This window comes from Grammomys surdaster, unplaced genomic scaffold, assembly GCF_004785775.1.
Source record: "Grammomys surdaster isolate TR1022 unplaced genomic scaffold, NIH_TR_1.0 146, whole genome shotgun sequence".
In the NCBI taxonomy this organism is placed as follows: Eukaryota; Metazoa; Chordata; class Mammalia; order Rodentia; family Muridae; genus Grammomys; species Grammomys surdaster.
The window spans coordinates 12099258-12120003 of NW_021604604.1; the positions used below are offsets into that span (position 1 = coordinate 12099258).

Genomic DNA, 20746 nt, shown 5'->3' on the forward strand with positions numbered 1-20746 from the left:
CATGTGGTTGAAACTAGAATTATGGGTGGTTGTGAGCTACCATGTGGGTGCTAAGAACTGAACCCAGGTCCTCTGCAAGAGCAGCAAGTGTTCTTACCAGTGAGCCATATCTCTAGCCCCCAAATTTGTTTTGTTTTGTTCTGTTTTGTTTTTTTTTATTATTATTAAATCAAATCATAAGTTTTACTTATTCACACAGGAGTTAGCCCCCAAATTTTACATTTGGTGTTTGTTTATTTTGTGTGTGCAGGTCAGAGAACAACTTATAGGTTGTCAGTTTGTAAACACGTGCCTTTACCCACTGAGCCGTCTTTTTAAAGGACGTTTTTTAGAGGAAGCCATTTTTGGAAGAAGAAGTTTCTTTAAGTTCTTGGAGCCTCTTGAAGGAAGGTTCTCAGTGTAGCCATCACAGCTACTCAAGTGGAAAGCACCAATACCCCTGGGCTTCAATAACTTAGTATTTCCTTTCCTAGGTATGTTGTACAATCAAAAGTAATTATGAAAGCATTATAAACTTGCTTTTGCTGGGTAGTTGTTAAGATTAGTAGAAAAAAAATTTCCAACTGGGTTTGAACCCTAAGTGAACAGCTCAGAATAATGAATACGTACAGTACTTACAGTCTAAGTACTAAATACTAAAAGGCCAACCCTTCTGGGCTTCCAAGATCTGGGGCTTCCACAGTGGTTCAGCCACAAGCAAGCCTCTGCTTTTCCATCGACATACCTACCCCTGACATCATCCTGAAAGATACCATGCGAGCTAGGCGTGGTGCAGCGTGCCCATAATCCCAGCAGTCAGGGAATCCCTGATTCCCTGTGGCAGAAGGATCAAACTCACCTTAGAATGCATTGTGAGACCTGAGCCTCCTCCCCAACTGAAAAACAACCCAGAAGAAAAGGGGGAAGGAATAGAGGGGAAATACCCTCACAGAATACATTACACTGTGTGTTAGCTTGGTATCTGGGGGAGGCATTCTAAGGAACATGTTGATGTTATGCTGCTTTATGTCAAATAATTTGGGTTGAGGTGAAGAAATAAATAATTTTGACGCTGGAAAGGTAATTCACTGACACACTAACCGAGCCCTCCCCAGCCTCTACCCAGTACAGAGGATTCAGGAACCTGTAAGGACTCTTAGAACCCAAACTGCACTCTCACCATCTGCTCCTCTGGTTCTGCAGAATACTGTGAAATATTCGGGCCTATTTCCTGAGCAACTTGTTTCTTCACAACAATGGTTTCCAGAGGTTTCTATTCTGACTGACACTACAGTCCTTACAAGAGAAAACAACTCTTCGAATTACTTTTTAAAAAGGCATATTGTCTTCTTGAAAGATACATTCACTGACTATCATTAATAATACACTTGTAGTAACTGAATGATTGTTCCCCAAACAAATTGCCTCCAGGAGCTAATGCACGTCAGTCTGTGGAATAAAACCCTATCACTTTAAATGATCACTTTAGAAAGTAAAAATTGTTGACTAGACTCTTAAATTACTTCAGTGACCGACTGAATATTGCTGGTACATTAAATGCAGCTTCCAACCACTGTCTATTATCTTCTACAGCATTTTAAGAAAAGAACTCAAAATTAATTAATTAATTAATTAATTAATTAATTAATAGCTGGGGAGGTCAAGGTGAGAGCTCCACACTGGGCCCCAGAACATGTCTACCAGAGTTCTAGCCATTCCGTTGACATCTCTAAAGAAATACTCAGTTAAAAAGCAGTGCCACCTACAAAATGTGCTGTTCTTAATCCAAAGAACACAAATTTAAACCACAGTGGGGCCTGTAGGAGATGAGCGGTGTAGCCCAGTGGTATGGCACAAGCACCCATGAGATCTAGGGTTCCATTCACTACCAAACCAACAGTTGTTAAACAGAATCTCTAACCAAGTTACAGAGGAGGAGGCTGCGAACAGATCTGCCTCCCTCCCTCCCACGTACATCGTTTTGTTTGACACAAGTCTCCCTGCATAGCCCCAGATGACTTAGAATTGACTGTGTAGACCAGGATGGGCTCAAACATGGACAATCCTCCTGCCTCAAGTTACCAGATTGTAAGTATGGGCCACCACTCCGGTTTGCCTTCCAAGCATTTAATACAAAATATATGGAGTACTCCAGGGAGGACAGCTTAACTCAAGGACCTGACAGCTGAGTCACCTAGACAACTCTGTGGTTCTGAGAACAAGACAGCCTGCTCAAGAGGTCATGGAATCGTCCTCCATGACATTTTTTTTTCCGACATGAATATGTAAGATTTTTCTAAATATAAATATAAGATGACAGAAACACGTTTTTACTCCAGCATCAGCTATTCTAGTGAGCCCCTCATTGGGTTTAGAACAAAAACATCATATGATATGTATGGACAGGTTGGGGAGGTAGGTGGGGGGGTGTTCGTGTGTTTTTACATGTATGTACAGATGTGCTCACCTGAATGTGAACATATGGAAACCAGTAGTCAACTTCTAGTATCTTCTATCACTTCGAACTTTACTTGTTGAGGAAGTTTCTCACTAAACCTAGAGCTGTCTGTTTCTGCCAGACTGGTAGGCCAGTGATCCCAAGGGGTTCACCCCTCTCCACCCCTAACTCCCAGTGTCACAGTTACAGGTACATGCCACCAAGCCTGGCTTTTTCCATAGATATTGTGGATCTAATTAAGATCCCCATGCTTGTACACACTTGACCCACTGAGCCATCTCCGGAGTCCCACTTGGAGTTGGGGGAGGGGAGGGAGAGGGATGGAGAGGGAGGGGGAGGAAAGAAGGAGAAAGGGAGGGAAAGAGGGGGGAAGGAGGAGGAAGAAGAGGCGGAGAAGAAGATATCCTTGGGTTGAATTTGACTTGCACTCCCAGATCTAGACCAGATTTCCCTAGCTGTGAAAACCTGATAATGGGGGATGTCTTCAGCTTAGTTCAGGGAGGACTTCCCCCAGAACACAGCCCCAGGAGACCAAGACCACTTTGGCAGCTGGGAAGCTGGGCCTACCTGATGGGGGAGTAAAAAATATAATGCAGAAATCTGGCCACACAGCCTGCCGGAAGCTTCTCCAGGACTAGGATCCAATACGAGAGTAACGTTTCTCATGTTTTCCAGATTGTTTCACAGTCTGGCTTATTTCTTGCTCATTCTATTGACAAGGCAGAGGCGAAGAGTGTGGTGTGCATGCAAAATGGGAAAGAAGCCTTTTCCATGTTGCGTCTTTAACCTGGGCTCTGGGCTGACCTCGGATCTCCTTTCCCAGGAATGTCAGAGGACCAAAGGCAGCAGAATCCAGGGGGACTCTAGTTTCCCCAGTACCACTGCATTGTCACTAAGGGGAAAAGGCAGAGAAGAGCACATCTAGTTGAAACTGCCAGGGGAATTTCAGAAGCCAGATTCAGTGTCCCTGTTGGAACCCAGTGGAGCTACTGGAATAGATTTTTAAGACCTTACCAACATGCCAAGGGGCTTTTAAAGATGAGGGAAAGTTTTCTTTTAATTGGGTTGTTTGTTTGTTTTTGTTGTTGTTTTGAAACACTGTCTCACTATGTGGCCTGGGATGTCCTAGAACTCACTATGTAGCTTAGGCTAGCCTCCAGCTCACATCTGTCTCTGCCTTCCAAGTGCTGGGATTAAAGGTGTGTGCCATAAAGCCTGTCTATTTCTTTCTTTCTTTTTTCTTTTCGAAAAGTTCTTTTCTTATATTTTTCTGAAAGACATTCTAACGAGAGAAGCAGTGTGGCTCCATGGAAACCATTCTAAATTAGAAGTCCAGAATCACTTGGGTTTCACATCTGCCCGAGTGTGTTCTGAGCCCTGGGGCAAGCTGCTCCATCTATGTGTCCTGAAGTCGGGAGAGTCAGGCTTTAAGCTCATTTTCTAGTTCTAATGCTCAGCAGCCCATAAAAAACAGACATTAACACAGGGAAGGTTTTCATAAGAGGTTTGTTTTTTCCGAAAAAAAAAAATAATAAGACCAATGTATTCATGACGAATCTGCAACTTTATTATATGGCACACTTCTCTACAAGAGAGGAACAATCATCTTACCCCTGTTGCCAGTGTATGTTTGTGGCATCAGGACATGCCTGTGCTGCAAAGGGAGCCTTTAGACCCAAAACTTGAGTAACACAACTTCCAGGAAGGCACCTTCTCCTTCATCCCACAGCCTAGCCAGATACTCCCCGTCCACATAAGCAATAAGAAACATTTGCAGAGACCATGCTGTGTGCAGCCAGGGTTCTCAGGGACTCTAATCCCTCCAGCAGGAACAGAAGCTAGAGCACAGGTGTAAATTACTGCCTTTCCTGACAAGGCCAGAGATCTGAGCCTTTGTACTTCAAAAAAGCAAAATGAACAACTGTTGGGGTGCCTTGTGTGAAGGTGTGTCTCTATGTGAACAACTGTTGGGGTGTCTTGTGTGAAGGTGCATCTCTATGTGAACAACTGTTGGGATACCTTGTGTGAAGGTGTGTCTCTGGAAGTTCAGTTGTTAATTCTGTACTGGCAGAGAGTTAAATGCTGGCAGGATCATTTCTATGGCCCATCACTGGCCTCACATTTTGTAAGTATTTGTCCTTCCTCACTAGCATAGAGGCAATCTAGAATTGTATCTGACTGGCTGTAATAAAGACCTGAGGGCATTTGTGTTACTGTTCATTGGAAGTCATAAGACTGAGGCTTCCTGCAAGACTGTTCAAGTCACCCAGACGACCACTAGAAAGGACAGGGCTTGGGACTCTGAAAGGCACAGAGCAGCTCCTCGAAGGAGAACTCCACTCTCATCCTGGCTGCTCTGTTCACAGAACTGCACCTCAGTTTCTCTTTCTAGAGGATGGACAGACAAAGTAGTTTCCACTCACAGAAATACCATAAGCTCTTTCAAGAGTATCGGTCAGGAGAGCCTATATTCATAACGCTGAACATCTGAAAATGCTAAACTGCTCTTCATATACCTTATCGTCTTCAGGTACCCCAGACAGCAGACTTTTTTAAAAATAGAACCAAGGATATGTTTATGAGGCATAAAGAAGGTTTTAGTATTTCATATGGTATGAAAAAATGAGATATACTCAAAATATATTAATATGTCATATACATACAGCATATTTGCATGTATATGCATACATATGTGCATATATGTGGAAATTTAGCTCATTAGTTCATTGGACAAGAATAGCACCCTGCTGCTATTACAACGCATTTCTTTAATATCTTTATACAAATGATATCTTTCAGCTGTCTTTATCATACATTCAAAACCGTTTTCTAAATATCTATAAAAGAAAAGAGCAAGTGCCTTAGGAATTAATGTGAAATAAGATTTATCAAATTCAATACAGTTATTATTTTAGAAAAAAAAAATCCTTTAGTGTACATCTCCTCAAAACGTGGCTTTGACCTGTGGCCTTAACTTTCAACCCTGAGAAAACGAGATTTGCTTATCTTGTAAAGAAGGGCCTAGAGGTGTGGGTCATCAGTTAAAGCACTGTGCTTTTCTAAAGGATCTGGGTTCGATCCCCAGCACCCACTTGGTAACTCACAACTATCTGTAACTCTAGTTCCAGAGGATCGGATGCCCTTTCCTGACATTTATAGGAACCAGGTACACACTTGGTACACAGACATACATGCAGGCAAAAAGCACCCATACACATTAAAATGAATCAATTTTTAAAAAAATAATAATACAGTGAAATGATAAGCAACTACCTAAACTACCCAGTGATGATTCTGAATATAGAATGTTCTAGAGTAATTCATCTTCCATGCAAACAATGGCAAAGCAGGACCGAACAGAGACAACCTACAGCAGGATGGAAAAGGGAGGCTAAACCATTGGTGTGCGTGTATTCTGATTCCTTCTAAGAACTCTTTGTACTTAACCTTTCATGGAATTGATTCTCCAATGAAAGCTATTCTGATTTTCTCTTTTTAAGGAATGTTATATTACAACACACACACACACACACACACTTTTTCAGAATCATTTAAATGACATTTGAATAAATCATTAGCTAAGTAAGTTTACAGAAAAAGGGAAAAAATATTTGCCAAGATGTGTTACAAGAGGAATTCAACCACAGCCTCGTCCACATAAGAGCTAATTCCCCAAGTAATTATATACATCGGGAGAATGGGAGTTAACACAAGCATGAGCTTGCAGACAACCAGCACAGCTATGCAGGGCATGCAGAAGTACACTGTTCTTCCACTGCTCTGAACACCTACAGAGTCATATATATAGCATAAAAGGTGGCGGGTGCAGCCAAACTCTACTCAAGTGACAAGTTCACTCTGTTGCTATAGGAGCATCAGCTCCGCCTCTTGTTCCTCTTCTAGAGTACCACGAGTTTGTTTATGGACTTGGTGTTCACATGCTCAGGGTATTATGTTTATGTGTCAATTTGACTAGGCTAAGAGATGCCTGGACAGCAGGTGAGGCAGTGTTTTGAAGTGTGTGTGTATGTTTTTCTGGAAGATCACACTCACTAAAATGGTGGGCACTACTCTATCCCTTGATCTCTCTCTCTCTCTCTCTCTCTCTCTCTCTCTCTCTCTCTCTCTCTCCCCTGTGTGTGTGTGTATGTGTGTTTCTGGAAGATCATACTCACCAGAATAGTGGGCAATGCTCTATCCCTTAGTGACTGTGTATGTGCACCCATGTGTGTGTTTCTGGATGATTCTCTCTTGATAGCTACAACAGAACAGATAGGCAGACTAGGGACATTGACATTCCTGGTCAAACTTGGACTAATAGTTAAACCATGGCTCCTCTGGCTCTCAGGTCTTTGGGTATGGGCGAATTATCCCGAGTCTCCAGGTTACAGACAGCAGGTGAACTTCTCCATAACTGGCCTCCATCACTGCATGAGCCAATCCTTCCTAATACATCTCTCTGTATATCTACACATAATCCATTGGCTCTTTCTCTAGAGATGCATAACTAATATGGTCTACATAGCCAGAGAGAACTTGAAGTCTGTGGAAATGCCTCCCTGCCCTCAACTCTCCAATAAGCACCCGTTTCTCCATATTTCTAGCTTTCCAGACTCCCTGGGCTACACCTATTGGGTTGCCCCCATTATCAGCACCATGTCTCAAAGTTCAGGGCTGGATATGGAAACTTCATCATTTCAGAAAGCATAAACCTGAGGTCAGAATTGGGGAGAAATTGGAGGCATGAAATGTTAAAGGGAGGGGCTCGTCTGGACAGGACAATCCAGGGGAACTAACTGAAAGGGGTATGCATCACACTGAGGCAGGACAGAGGAACAGGGACAATTACCTGCTCCTTTCAGGGAGTATTCATGAATTGTGGGGAATGGGAGTTGAAAACTAGAGATCACAAATGGAGGAATTGCTTATGAAGGAGTTTAGGTTCTTGAACTGAAGACAGAGCGGCTCAATATCACACAGGCTTGTCAACACTTACTTGATTAGGGTTACAGAAGAACCAGTCCATGTGAACCACACAAAGTGCAACATTTAGGGAATAAAAAACACAAGTTAGGGGGAAGCACTGGAGGGGAACAAAAACAGTCCACCCCGGACTCTTGTGATTATCCCTGCTTCACAGTAAGAGACACAATTGATTCTATTTTCCTCCCATTCAAAGAATGTGCAGGCTAAGTCCCAGAAATTAACAGGATAGAAAGGCTCGGGGTATAGCACACTCCACAGGGGAGCACTTGCCTAGCATGGAGTTGGGTTCCATCTGCAGTGCTGGGAAAAATTTAAAAAACAAAGATGGATTATGGATCTCAGGTCTAATGTTTTCAAATGTTCTTTGATCATTTGCTATGCAGAAAGATCCATAAAGAACGCCCCTGGATGCACTGAGCTCTGGATTCTGAACTTTACAGAAGGACTGGACACATCGGACCAATGTTATCTCTCCACACTGATTGTAGCCAGGAAGGGTACTCATCAATGGCTATCATATGTTGGTCAAAACAAAGCCAAGTTTACCGTGTACCTGGAAGAACAAAGCTCGGCAGAGGTCCCTGTATCAGAAGGGTCTAGGTAGAGAGTTGAGGAAGAGAAGTATACCAAACAAGTCATGATTCTGAGCCTGGGACTCTAGCATAGCAATAAGGACCACAGCCTTCTCTTTCTTGTGATTTGATGCTTTCAAGGAGCTTGCAGGAGTTTGTTTGCCTGCTGTTTTGTTGTTGTTAGGTTTGGTTTTGTTTTTTATCTGTTTGAGATAAGGTCTTTATATATCCCTGGCTGTCCTAGAACTTACTATGTGGACCAGACTGGCCTTGAACTCAGAGATCCATCTCTGCCTCCCAAGTCCTGAGATTAAGGGCATATGCTACCATGTCTGGCTTTGTGTCTTTATAATTATTTATTTACCATTTATCTATGTATATACACATGTGTGGTGTGCACATAGGAGGGATGCAGGCACTGTGTGCATGTGCTCATGGAGACCATAGGCTATCTTCTTCAGTTACTTTCTTCCTTACATATTGAGGTACGATCTCTCACGTGAACCCAGAGCCAACTGACTCAGCTAGTTTAGCTAGCCAGCTTGCTCCAGGTATCCTGTGCCTACCTCCCATAAGCTGGAGGCCCACTCACTATTTACATGGGTGCAGAGGTTCCAAACTTGGTCCTTATGCTTGATTACATAACCAGCACTTTTGCCCACTGAGCCATCTCTCCAACCCCTGTTTACTTGTTCTGTATTTCTGGGGTTTGAACCCAAGGTCTCATGTATGCTAGACAAACACTCTACCACTGAGTTCCAGCAACAGCTCCAGCCCACCAGAGCCTGGCTTTGAGGAGACCAAAATGGACTGAAAAAAATCCCAGGAGTCCTAAGCGGATGCAGATGGGTGCACATAGGCATATTCAAACCCTGGCAAAAGTCTGATTTACCGAAAGAACAACAGAAATAGCCACCACTGAGGAGTTCACAGCTTCCTTCAACCCATGTTACATGATTTAAAAATAAATAAATAAATAAATAAATAAATAAGGGAATTTCAAATAAGGGTTTTTCCAGGATTCTAGGGTGAACGACATGCCTGCCTTCCTTTAGGTTCTCACTGTTGTTACTATTAACACTTCCGGTTTGCATCCTCCAGTCTGATGACTCTCCCTCCAGCGACTCAGAAGACCCGTTCTAAGTGACCTGGCCATTTCCTGTCATAGGAAAGGTAGTTTTGTTCAACTCCAATCAAAGAGTTTCTAGAAGCAGGAGCTGTGGCTCAGTGGTTAAGAATACACACTGCTCTTCTGGAGGTTCTGAGTTCAACTCCCAGCACCCACATGGCAGCCATCTGATGCTGTCCTCTGGTGTGCGGATGTACATGCAAAGTACCCATATACATTAAATAAATAAGCAAATAAATGAATAAATAAATAAATCTTTAAAGAGCTTCTGTTGATGCGTGCATGTCTCCAATACAAACAATAACCTGGCACCCAGCAGTGGTTTCAACAAGTCAAGCTTCCCATTGGAATATAACTGTGGGGAAAGAACACGCCAGCTCTGGGAGTGCACTTTCTCCGCAGACTGTTCTTAATTACGAAGTGGTTATCTTGGGGTGGGTGCCTTCCTTGGTATTAATCTACATGGTCTGACTTAAGGGAACCAGGGACTAAGCCACTGTCCCCAGGCCTCTTAGCTTGCCTGTGGCTGAACCCTTCCCACTTGGGCGGACCAAGTGCCCCATCCTAGGGCCACAGGGACCTTAGGGACTTTAGCCTGGTAGCCTGGGTTTTGCTATTTACTACGTTTACCAGCCATGGGCCCCTTCTGCTACATGTCATGTTGTAATGACATGGCATCTTGAGGCTTGGGAACTATATGCCTGCCGTTGCTTGTCAGGCTCCTGAACTCGGTGGCTAGTATCTGCTCCTCAGTAGGGCAGTGTCCCAGACTCACACCACTTTACTGTTCTCACAGGAACCCTAGATTTTTCAAAGGAAGAACATTTGAATTTTAGTCCCCTGTGAAACATGGGATAGTGCATGTTTCCTTAACACAAGTTCATATTTAAGGAACTCGAGCCTCAGTTTCCCCAAGTCTTAGTCAAAAGGCTGCTCTCCAAACATCCCTTTTGCTTTATCTGCTGCTTGCTTTTCTGTACGATCCTCCTTCTTTCTTCGTCTCCCCTCTTACTGCAGAATGTAAATGCATTTGATTTCCTGCCCCTGCAAAATGCCTGAGGTGATGCTATGATATCAGATTGGAGGTAAATAATACCCCAGAAATCATAACCAGCTAAGGTGAGCGGTGCTGACGGTGTTATATTCCAAACTGCGTAAATACCGTGGTTGCAGGGACACAGCTAACCATCCTGTCTGTAACAGCTCAGGATGAATCATATAAATCCAGCCCACTAAACCCCAAAGTCAGGCGGGAAGCTTTCTCTGCTGCATAGCAACAACCTACCACAATGCTCATCAGCTTCTTTTTTCTTCCCCGCTCTAAAGTTGGTTTAATATCTACTTATCAAGTTGAAAATTCATTTTGGAACTATTTTCAGAGCAAATGTAAAGGCATCCGCTAGGATGTATTAGCCACATTACTTTTATCCAATGAAATAAATAAATCTCTTACCCTACAATAAACTTAGCATGTAGGAGGACAGGCAGCCTCTTAAATGGGCTCATTTGGATGAAACACACCAATGAGAGACACAAACGGCCAGGAGAGATGAATGGCCTAGCTTGGACCCTACCTAGAATGACTAGCTAAACTGAACCAGGATTTATTTTATTTTCTTCTGCTGAAACAAATTTACCTTTATTTCTTTTTAAAAATGCCCCTTATTTTTGAGATTATAATGTAATTACATCATTTTTCCCTTTCTTTTCCTCTCTCCAAGCTGCCTCCATACACCCCTTTGTGCTCTTTTTCAAATTCACAGCCTTATTTTTCATTAATTGTTATTATACACACATGCACACACACACACTTCTAAATATATAAGTACAACCTGCTCAGTTTGTATGTTTTTTGTATGTGTATTTTTAGGGAAGCAACCAACAATTCTACTCAAATATAACACATATGATGATGCCTATGGTGCTTACGAACCACAACAAAGACCACCATGGTACAGCAAACCTAAGGATGTGATGGTGGCATGCATACCTTGGTGGTAACCAACAGCTCTCTAAATGGACTTAAGGCCCACTCAAACAAAAGGGACATGTCTGGTACCAGAAGCCTAATTGACTACCCAGGGCTAATGAACTCAGGCATCTGAGAGGAGACCCTACAACCACCACTTTATTAAAGCAGCCTAATCTCTAATTAGCTTCTAAACATTTGTTCTTATGTCGTCACCTCTCATTGAGGAAACTTCTCTTTGCAACAGATGGAGACCATTATGGAAAACCATAACCAACCGAAATGCAGAATCGTGGAGCCTAGTCCCAATGAGCAAGGCTACAATAAATGCTGGTACCCAAGGTTCAGGGAACATTGCAGAAGAGGAGCTGGAATGGTTGTGAGGGCCACAGAAATGGAGGGTTTGCTGAAAGATGTGTCTCCTAGAAACACTGGAAGCTACACCATAAAGTCTCACCAACATAATTGCAGTAACATGAGCTGAACAGGATAACTATAGACTGTACCTGCAGAGACCAGAAAAGGGAGTTGGATTCTTCCTAGAACTGGAGTTACAGAGGGTTGTGAGCCACCATGTGAGTGCTGGGAATCAAGCATGTCCTCTAAAAAATAAAAAGCAGCTAGTGTTTGTAACTACTGATCCATCTTTCCATGATCCTCCTCAAGACTTAGTATGTGTCTCAGAAATGTTTGCTACCTACCAAAACCTAGATCATGGCCAGGTCCATCCCTGGAAAGTCAATCCATCATCTCTACTTGGACATCCCCAAGACATCCAAATCCACTGTACTCAAGTCAGAACTCATCCTTTACCTTCCTGCCTACGGATCATCGTCTCAGTTAAAGAGGTGGTTAGTCACTCAGCTACCCTGTCAGAAACCAGAGCATTAGTATCACCTCCTATCTGTCCCTCAACGCCTCTCTGCCTCTTCCAACTCTTGACCTTGTAAAGTCAGTTCTGCATAGATGTCCTCATAGCCATTCTTCCATACAGCCACCAGCCCCTGTTTTAACACGGCCCTTCTTCATTTATCCATATGACTCACCTCACAACCTCTTATGTGTTCTCACTCCATGTTCCTGCTCTCTCCAATCAGTCCTGCCTCAGCACAAGTCATAAATCCTCACCATATTGTCTCTTTCTTGATAATCCGTATCACTTCTCATATCTACTGCATGGAGTCCATGAGCCAGAGCAAAGTTTAGACCAGGCCCCTACCTTTCTTCAAACTTAAGTCTCCCTTTGCCTCTCCTCCAAATCCCATCAGAGGAGAAATCTCCCCAGAATAACACTCTGGTTCCCATCTCCTAACCTCTTCCTACACACTTCCCTCTCTCCCATCTCTCAACTCTTCTTCCTCTTCATTTTATAATGCTGGGAATCAAGCCCAGGGCCTTGTGTAGTAATCTACCACTGGATTACATATCCAGTCCTTGTCTCCTAGCTTCTGCTTGTGTTGCTCCTACTGGCTGGAATGCTCATCTGCCTTTTTGTCCTGAAAAAATATATATTTATGTGGCTGCCCCTCCTCCATATAACCTGTACTAAATTCCATCCCTGGGTCTCCTGGACATACTGGTATTAAGTCATCTTTACCCTGTTAATAGAAAACCTCAGATGCCAAGAACTAATACTCTAATAGTGATGGTTCCTGGTGTGTGCTAGTTAGTTTTATGTCAACTTGACACCGGCTAGAGTTCTCTGAAAAGAGAGAATCTCAGCTAAGAAAAATGCCTCTACAAGATCTGGCTGCAGGGCATTTTCTTAACTAGTGATTGATGGAGGTGACCCCAACCCATTGTGTGTGGTCTCTTCCCTGGGCCAGTGGTACTGGGTTCTATAAGAAAGCAAGTTGAGCAAGCCATAAGGAACAAGCCAGTAAGCAGCACCCCTCCATGGCCTCTGTATCAGCTCCTGCCTCCAGGTTCCTGTCCTATTTGAGTTTCTGCCCTGGCTTCCTTCAGTGGTAGACTGCAATGTAGACATGTAAGCTAAATAAACCTTTTCCTTCTCAACCTGCTTTTGGTCCTGGTATTTCATCATAGCAATAGAAACTCTAAGATATGGTGAATGCTGAGAACGTGATGAATACTTCTTCAGTGTATGGACATCACCATGACAGCCTTCTAAACATGGTTTCAAACTATCTTCTTTAGAGCTCATATACTTACTTCTCTTTCTGATGTTTATGATGTGAAGTGCCTCTTAGCCTACTTGTAAATCACTTGCAAAAGATTAACTAAATAAACCAGTATAGGAGATAAACCACCTCTTATCTCCTGAGAAATCAATTCTTTGTTCTTTACTCTCTAGAGAAGAATTCATGCTTCCAGGAATTCCAACTACTGATAGTGAGACACTATCAAAACACGCTACTCCAAAGCCATAGTCCTCCCTGCTTTTAAATAGCCTGTCTGGGTAATTATTAGCGAGGAACTGGGTGGAGATACTGATTAAACCAGAATTTAATGCTTTTATTCATGGTATAAACCATAGCTTATAAAGTCTCTACCTGTGCTCACAGCCCATGTGGACGGAAAGGAACTCCAACAATACATATGGATGACCTGAGCTCTTTTATTTCTAAGCCCAGATAACCTCTGGGGCCAAAGTGAAATCTTTAGAAAGAAAGTTCCATTTACAATGTCAGCTGTCTGCAACCCATCTACAACTTCATATCGCCAGTGACAAATTTCTTCCTCAAACATTGATTTCATGTTGGGAAAAAAAAGGCCATTTCAATAAATGTTTCGTTAACAAAGCATTTTCCTGCCTGACGTAGATACTCTTAATTTGTTTTCCCAGACTCTCTTCCATTTCCTGCAATCCTCTGCAGGACAACCTGAAACTCTCTAGATTTTAACAGACACCCCAGAGAACATGGAAACCAATTCAACAACTGAAGGAAAACAAGTCCCCACCCAAAAGAGCCATGGAAGCCCGCTTGTTCTGGAACACCAATACAAAGTCTCTGCTCTTCTCTTAATCACTCAAGGTCAGAACAGGACAGACTGTTTTGACCACCTCAGTGGTGCTGGGTCAGATGTCTGGTGGCAAAGCACTGCTCCGTGTCACTAAAGGTCCCAGAAGAAATGAAGTGAAAATTTATGCAGGAAGGATGTACGGTAGGTGGTGGTTTCTTTCTGGCCCCTAAAAGGCTTGTTCCCATTCCATTTTGTTTATCTGTACTGGGTTTCTTGCTATGTCCTGATTCCAAACCCCAAAAATTTCAAGGACATTTTGAGCATCTTTTATTAATAGCAACTCACAAAAATTTTCTAGATGGGTGCCAAACGTATAAAAACAGGTGCCATATAAGGTTTGTTCTCTCAAATTTCCTGAGATATGGTGCAAAGATTTAATCCTAACACTGTGGGGAGCATGGTGAGGACCAATCTTACAGGAAGATAGTGTATGTTGGAGTTGTGGGGAAGGGTCATGTCACAACAGAATGAATGTATTTGGCACAGTACTGAAGGAGAGTATTTTGATTCAGTCTATTACACATAGAAAGGGAGAGGGGAATCAATAAAGAAGTGAAGTTTTTTGGAAACTCCGGGGTTCCCACTGCCATGTGGGTGGCAGAGAAAGGGGTGAGGTCACAAAGTACAGAAATGACGTTGGAGGAATTGAGATTCCGAGCTCCAGCACATGTGATATATACATATGGGGGTTTCCAGCTTTGCGTCCTGATAAAAAATAAAGCAATACCACTGGCAATAACAATACTCTAGCATTTGTAGCAGGACAACAGGAACTACCATAAAGTGGTCCAGAGTAAGTAAGCACTTCACATATACACTCAGTAAACACTATCTCACTAATTCTCACACCGTGCTACGAAACGGTCTGAGCTCTACTTCATAAGGGAGACTGGGGGCTCAGGAATCAGCCCGCATCACTAAGCTATGGCGAACGATGGAGTCTCTGTTTGAAATCACAGCCCGCAACTGTGCTCTTTGGAAAGGACACCCTGCAATGACTGCTAGATGTTCTAAGACATCAGCACTGGAGGAGGACAGCTTCCAAGTGCCACATGAGTACCAGCTGTCATCTGCAGGATCCACCCTTTTCTGCATACTGTAGCCAGTGACTTCTCTGAGTCCTGGGAAGGCAGCCTTGGGGCAGGCCTCATCCTTCCACCGGAGGATGCTCAGGGAAGATGGGGAGGAGAGACTGGTCTCTGGCACTTACTTTCTGAGCACAGCAATCTCATTCTCGATGCTGCTCTCCTTGCCCTTCAGCGCCTTCTTCGGGATGCACTTTACTGCAAAGAGCTTCCCAGTCGCTTTCTCTTCAGCTAAAACAACTTCAGAAAAGGCCCCACTGTAGACAAAGAGGGAGAAAAAGAAAGGTTAGGGTAAGAGGTTCTGATTGCACAAAGGCCCCTCTGATCCCAACAGAGTAACAAGGAACAAGGCCACAGTGACCATATCGCTTTGTGTGTCAAGAAAGGCTACTTCCCAATTGTTCTTAGAAGAAGAAAACATATGGACAAGTGTGATCCAGTGCAAAGAGATGGCAGATGTCAACACAGGCCCATAGAGACAATGGAGGTTGCCATGGGTTGGCCACTTTGAAGTGTCTCTTGTCACCCTGCTATACAATATGGTTGGGTTAGGGTCCCTTGGTATATAACAAAAACCTTCCCTAAAGAGGTTCCCCAGCAAAGGAAAAAATGGTGCCCACTAGCATGACCATGTAGACCAGAAAATTATAGATACTAAAATTCCCCAATTTCCTATAGACTCTTTCACTCAAAGAGTTTTCCAGGGTGCCTCACAAACACTGAATTAATTCTTGCAGATAGGTAAGGATATAAAGTGTGAGCTGGCACCTCATGAGGGGCTGACATGGAGCAAGAAGACAAGCAGATGGTTCCCTGGAGCTGCTGACCGGACCGGCTAGCCAAGAGAGAGACCCTATCTTAAAGATGAGAGACCCTGTTTCTATAAGACGGAGAGCAAACCAAGAGGACCCCTGACATCAACCTCAAGACTCCACAGGCAAGTACACACACTCACACATGCACATGTAGACATATACACTAGACATGACCACACATATGATAGGTACACTACACACACAAAGAGAGACAGATTTGGAGAGAGAGGATTTTTTTTTTTTGCCATAATCATAGCAGCACTCCACACAATAGCCATGAGATTTAAAAGAGAAATTAAGTGATGGATTAATATGTACGTGTATCCGTACATATGACAGAGCATCAGTTATCTCTTCAGGGAAACTGGTACATGGTCCAGTACAGATGAACCTTGAAGACGTGTGCTAAAGAAAGATACTAGTCATGGAAAGGCAATACTATGTGGAGGAGGGGATAGCAGGAAGTGACTCTAATTGGAACATAGTAGAGTAAATGAAAAGGCTCCAGAAGCAGATGGTGGTTACACAACAATGTGTTAACGCTTAGGCCATAGAACCCCACGCCCAAAGCAGTTAAAATGATAAGGTTTATGGCATGCCTATTTTAGCACAATAAAAAATAAAGGGGAATTTCTGTACAGGTTTACTCAATAGCATAGCTTCACATGAGACTATGGTGAAATGTGATACATCTTTCACTTGTTACCTTCCAAAAGAAGAGGGGGATTATAGGAAAACTGCAGGATCCCAGATGGTGTGGACCGCATCTAGTCCTTGGTCCACTCTGAAGATACAGTACACAAGAAGTTACTGTCAACATCTTTAAGAGACCAGGGCATCAAGTTCTGAGCACAGCACAGCGGCATGTTAGAATGGAAGATCAGGCATGCTCCTCAATCCTCTGAGCTTTCATTTTTATCTTTGTGTGTGTGTGTGCGTGCGTGCGTGCGTGCGTGTGCGTGCGTGTGTGTGTGTGTGTGTGTGTATGCATGCGTGCACGCAGGCGCGAATGTCTGTATGTGTGTATCTGTATGTGTGCCTGTGTGTCTGTGTGTATGTGCCTTTCTGTGTCCAAGTGTCCATAAACCTGTGGGCACACATTCCTGCGTATGTAGCCCAAAGGATAACTTCCAATATCATTCCTCAGGTGCTGTCCACCTAGCGTTTAGTGTCAGGGTCCCTTCATTAGCCTGGAAAGGGCCCTGTGGGCAATACTGGTTGGCCACCTATCTCTGCCTCCCAACACTGGGGATATAAGTGCATGCCACCACACCTATTTTTTTTCACATGTACTCAGGTCCCTAAGCACTTTGCTAACCAAGTCATCTTCTCCACTGGCTCTGAGGTCTTCCTCAGTACTCTACAGGAGTTCATCTTACTGCTAGGGAAGCCTGCCTCTGTCACTGAAGCTGACAGTGCAGAAGGAACAGTGTTGCTAGGGGAACTGCCCTCACTCCTGAGGTTCAGCACCCAAAACCACTTCCTCATTTACCCAGACAACGTGTATAAATCTATCTTCCTTCAGCTTTCCAAAGGTGATGCTTTCTGAACTTAGAGGCTAAAAGGTTAGCACAAGGAAGCTAATTAAAAACATCAAAAACAAAACTAGTGAATGAACCATCCAACCACTTTCGATGTAATTACACAACACATCTGGGGGAGCAGGAGCTTGTGGTGGCAAGGGGAAAGATCTGAGAGCCTGGTGGGCCTTCGGACAGCCCAAGAAACAAAGTCCAAGAGAGGAGAGTGGGGATAAAGAGTACTGTCCACCTGCCTGCAGTTCGTGGACGTAAGCAGTATGTGTTCCAAACTAGGTGGCACAACGCTATCCGAGGCATGTATGTCCAGCGGACAGCAGCCTGTGATACCAGCGTGTCTGAAGGACAAGACAGGCCCTTGTCCCTACAACCTGACTGTTCCCTTCATCTCCACTCAAGGGACACTGGGATGGACATGTGTCCACATCTGCTCAAGAAAGTTAACATGGTGGGTTTTGACGAGAGAAAATATTAGACATGAGTTTATGGCATATGCCTCCGCAGGGTTATGTGAGTAAAAACTAACAGGAAAAGGTGGGTTATTATACAGACATAAATGAGTCAGAAATGCACAACGATAGGAGAAAGGACAATTCCAGTTCTCTGAAAAATTACACATTTCCAAGCTGTGACAAGAAACACAAAACAAAAGGAAAACAAACAAAAAATATTATTTGAATTATAAAAAGGGAATCATTACTAAAAAACAAGCAAACAAAAACAAAAAAAACCTAAAACCAAGTCCTCACTGAAATTGAATGTCTATGGCAAGTTACAGAAAAGTCAAACGAGTTATCCTTGAGATTTGAAGGATCTTCTCCAGCTGGAGAGAAACTGCATAAACTGCAGAAGTTGACCCCTCCTTCCCTGCTGTTCTTCCAAAGAAAATCAGATCATCACCTGGAGGCAGCCTGCTTGGATTCTGAGTCGGGTACCATCTTTGGAGAGCAAGAGTTTCAAGACTTGAGGCAAATGTCATGAGAGTGAAGAATTTTAAATGACTGCTTAAGTTTTTAACTTCATAAATGATGGCTTTAAAACAGGCCCTCTTGATTTGCTTTAATAAGGCTCAAGAACGAGTCCTGGTATAGATGGCTGCACCCAGTCCACCTAGGATACACATTCAGGCCACGTAAAGGGCAATGATCCAACATCCGGATGACCAATGAGAGGGCAAGTGGCCTGGGCTCTAGGAAATGCCTCATCTTTTGGCACTCCTCAGAATACGCCACCCTGAGGACACCTAGGCTACTACCTGGCATTAAAGGTTTGTGAACCATGGTTGCCATGTACTACCCTAGATGTGAAAAGACAGAACCATTCAGAGCATCCTAATTCAGATCCATGTCTTCTATTGAGACCAGAATTCAGAGCTGAGGCTAGCAAATCCTGGCTTTGCTTCCTAAACCACCCATTTACTAACAACTGTTACCATTAGAGCAGAGGGTGAGCACAGTAATGTACGGCTGTAGTTCTAGCTCTTCAGAAAACGAAGGCAAGAGGGCACCTTGAACCTAAGAGCTGTGAGGACAGCCTAGGGAACAAAACAAGACTGTTTCTTAAGAAGAAAGTGAGAGGAGTCAGCAAGATGGCTTCTCTTAGGGTACTTATCACCAAGACAGACAGACAGCCTCTGGTCAATCCCTGAAACTCACTCCTGTAGAAGAAAAGAATCAATTACCTCAGGTTCTCCTCTTACTGAAATTCACATATTTATCACACGCACAAACACACACAGTCATATACACACACAGACACACACACACAAATGGACATGCATATACAAATGCACACACAGGCATACACAGAGACATAAATGCATAACTTTTTTTTAAAAAAAAAAAAGTAAACAAAAAATAAAATCAGAGACTAGAACCTTAGGGCTTCTGGCTTCTGCCTTCTCGTTTGCTAACAGTCTTTAACCCGAAATTAAGAAAAAAAATATCAAATGGTCTCTAAGAGGACAGTGCACAGAGCTGGTTGCTCCAGAATATGCATCACTTAAACACAAAGTCTTTTCTCATATAAGAACAATTTAATCACAACATAGACAAGACTTCAGCCTCCAATCTGCTGTAGCTTTCAGCATTTGGATGCTCACTGAACTGGTGAACACACTATCTTTTGGGGCTGAGCAAAGAGGTTAGTTAGTAATATGTTCGATGTACAACCCTAAGAACGTAGGCTTAGATTCCACCACCCACTTAACTGCCCGGTGCAGCGGTTTGCACCTGCAGACCCAGCACTGAGAAGGCAGAGGTTCAGGTGGATCCCTGGAGTTCACTGGCCAGAAGACCTGGTCTACTTGGTGAGCTCCAGGCTACTGAGACTTTGTTTAATAAAAAACAAGGCACATAGCTTCTAAGGGATGACACTAGAAGTTGTTGTCTAGCCTGTACTTGCATCCATATATACACACACGTGTGCATAAACACACATACACACAGAGAGACAGAGTGTGTGTGTGTGTAGGTGTGTGTGTGTGTGTGTGTGTGTGAGAGAGAGAGAGAGAGAGAGAGAGAGAGAGAGAGAGAGAGAGATGGAATGACTTTCAGAAAGAATCGGGAGCTATCTTTTTGATTCATGACAGTACGCTAAACCAACCATTTGGTAAAATTATATTCATCCCAAATTAGACCAAGAATAATCAGATGCAGGGATGGTTGGCCCTATTAGCTGAGAGTCAGCTATTATTGGCTCATTGGCTTTTCGTGCTTTTTAGTTGTTCTACATATGAATCAGATTGATTGTGTTATTAACTTTATTAACGGCATTGCTTCCAGCTACCGTCATCACACCCCGCAACTGGGCCTTCTAGCATTACTCCAGGCCCTCGCCATCAATCAAAACGCTTTTCTCCACCCAGCTCACTGTTGTCCCTGGTGGAGGGCCAGGAGAATATGTATTTGTAAAATACAGGAAGAGAGTATAGAGTTGGTGATAATTTGGCTTGAGACAATCTAGGAACTAGACAGACATCATTTAGAGCTATTGTTTCAGAACAGAATCAATACACAAAATGGGAGGAGAAAACACTCTGCATGTTAACCCCAATGGTGAAAGGGAATGGATAGTAACACCAGCTGGACTACGATGGCCTCGGTGTCTCAGCAACTCCCCTGGCAGAGACCAAGCAATCTGAGAAAAGCTTGCTCTTCCTGCAGTTCACACACTGTCCAGTGCCATGCACACCACTGTAAAGCTGACATGCACACCACTGTAAAGCTGAC

The 20746-nt window shown here is 43.4% G+C and overlaps 1 protein-coding gene across 1 annotated transcript in view; it reads right to left on the reverse strand.

Moving 5' to 3' along the window:
* Camk1d (calcium/calmodulin dependent protein kinase ID) overlaps positions 1-20746 on the reverse strand; it is a 386144-nt gene that overhangs the window by 229688 nt on the left and 135710 nt on the right. Inside the window, exon 2 of the mRNA XM_028764793.1 lies at positions 15289-15420. Within this exon, the coding sequence (XP_028620626.1) occupies positions 15289-15420 (132 nt within the window). The remainder of the gene's footprint in view (positions 1-15288; positions 15421-20746) is intronic.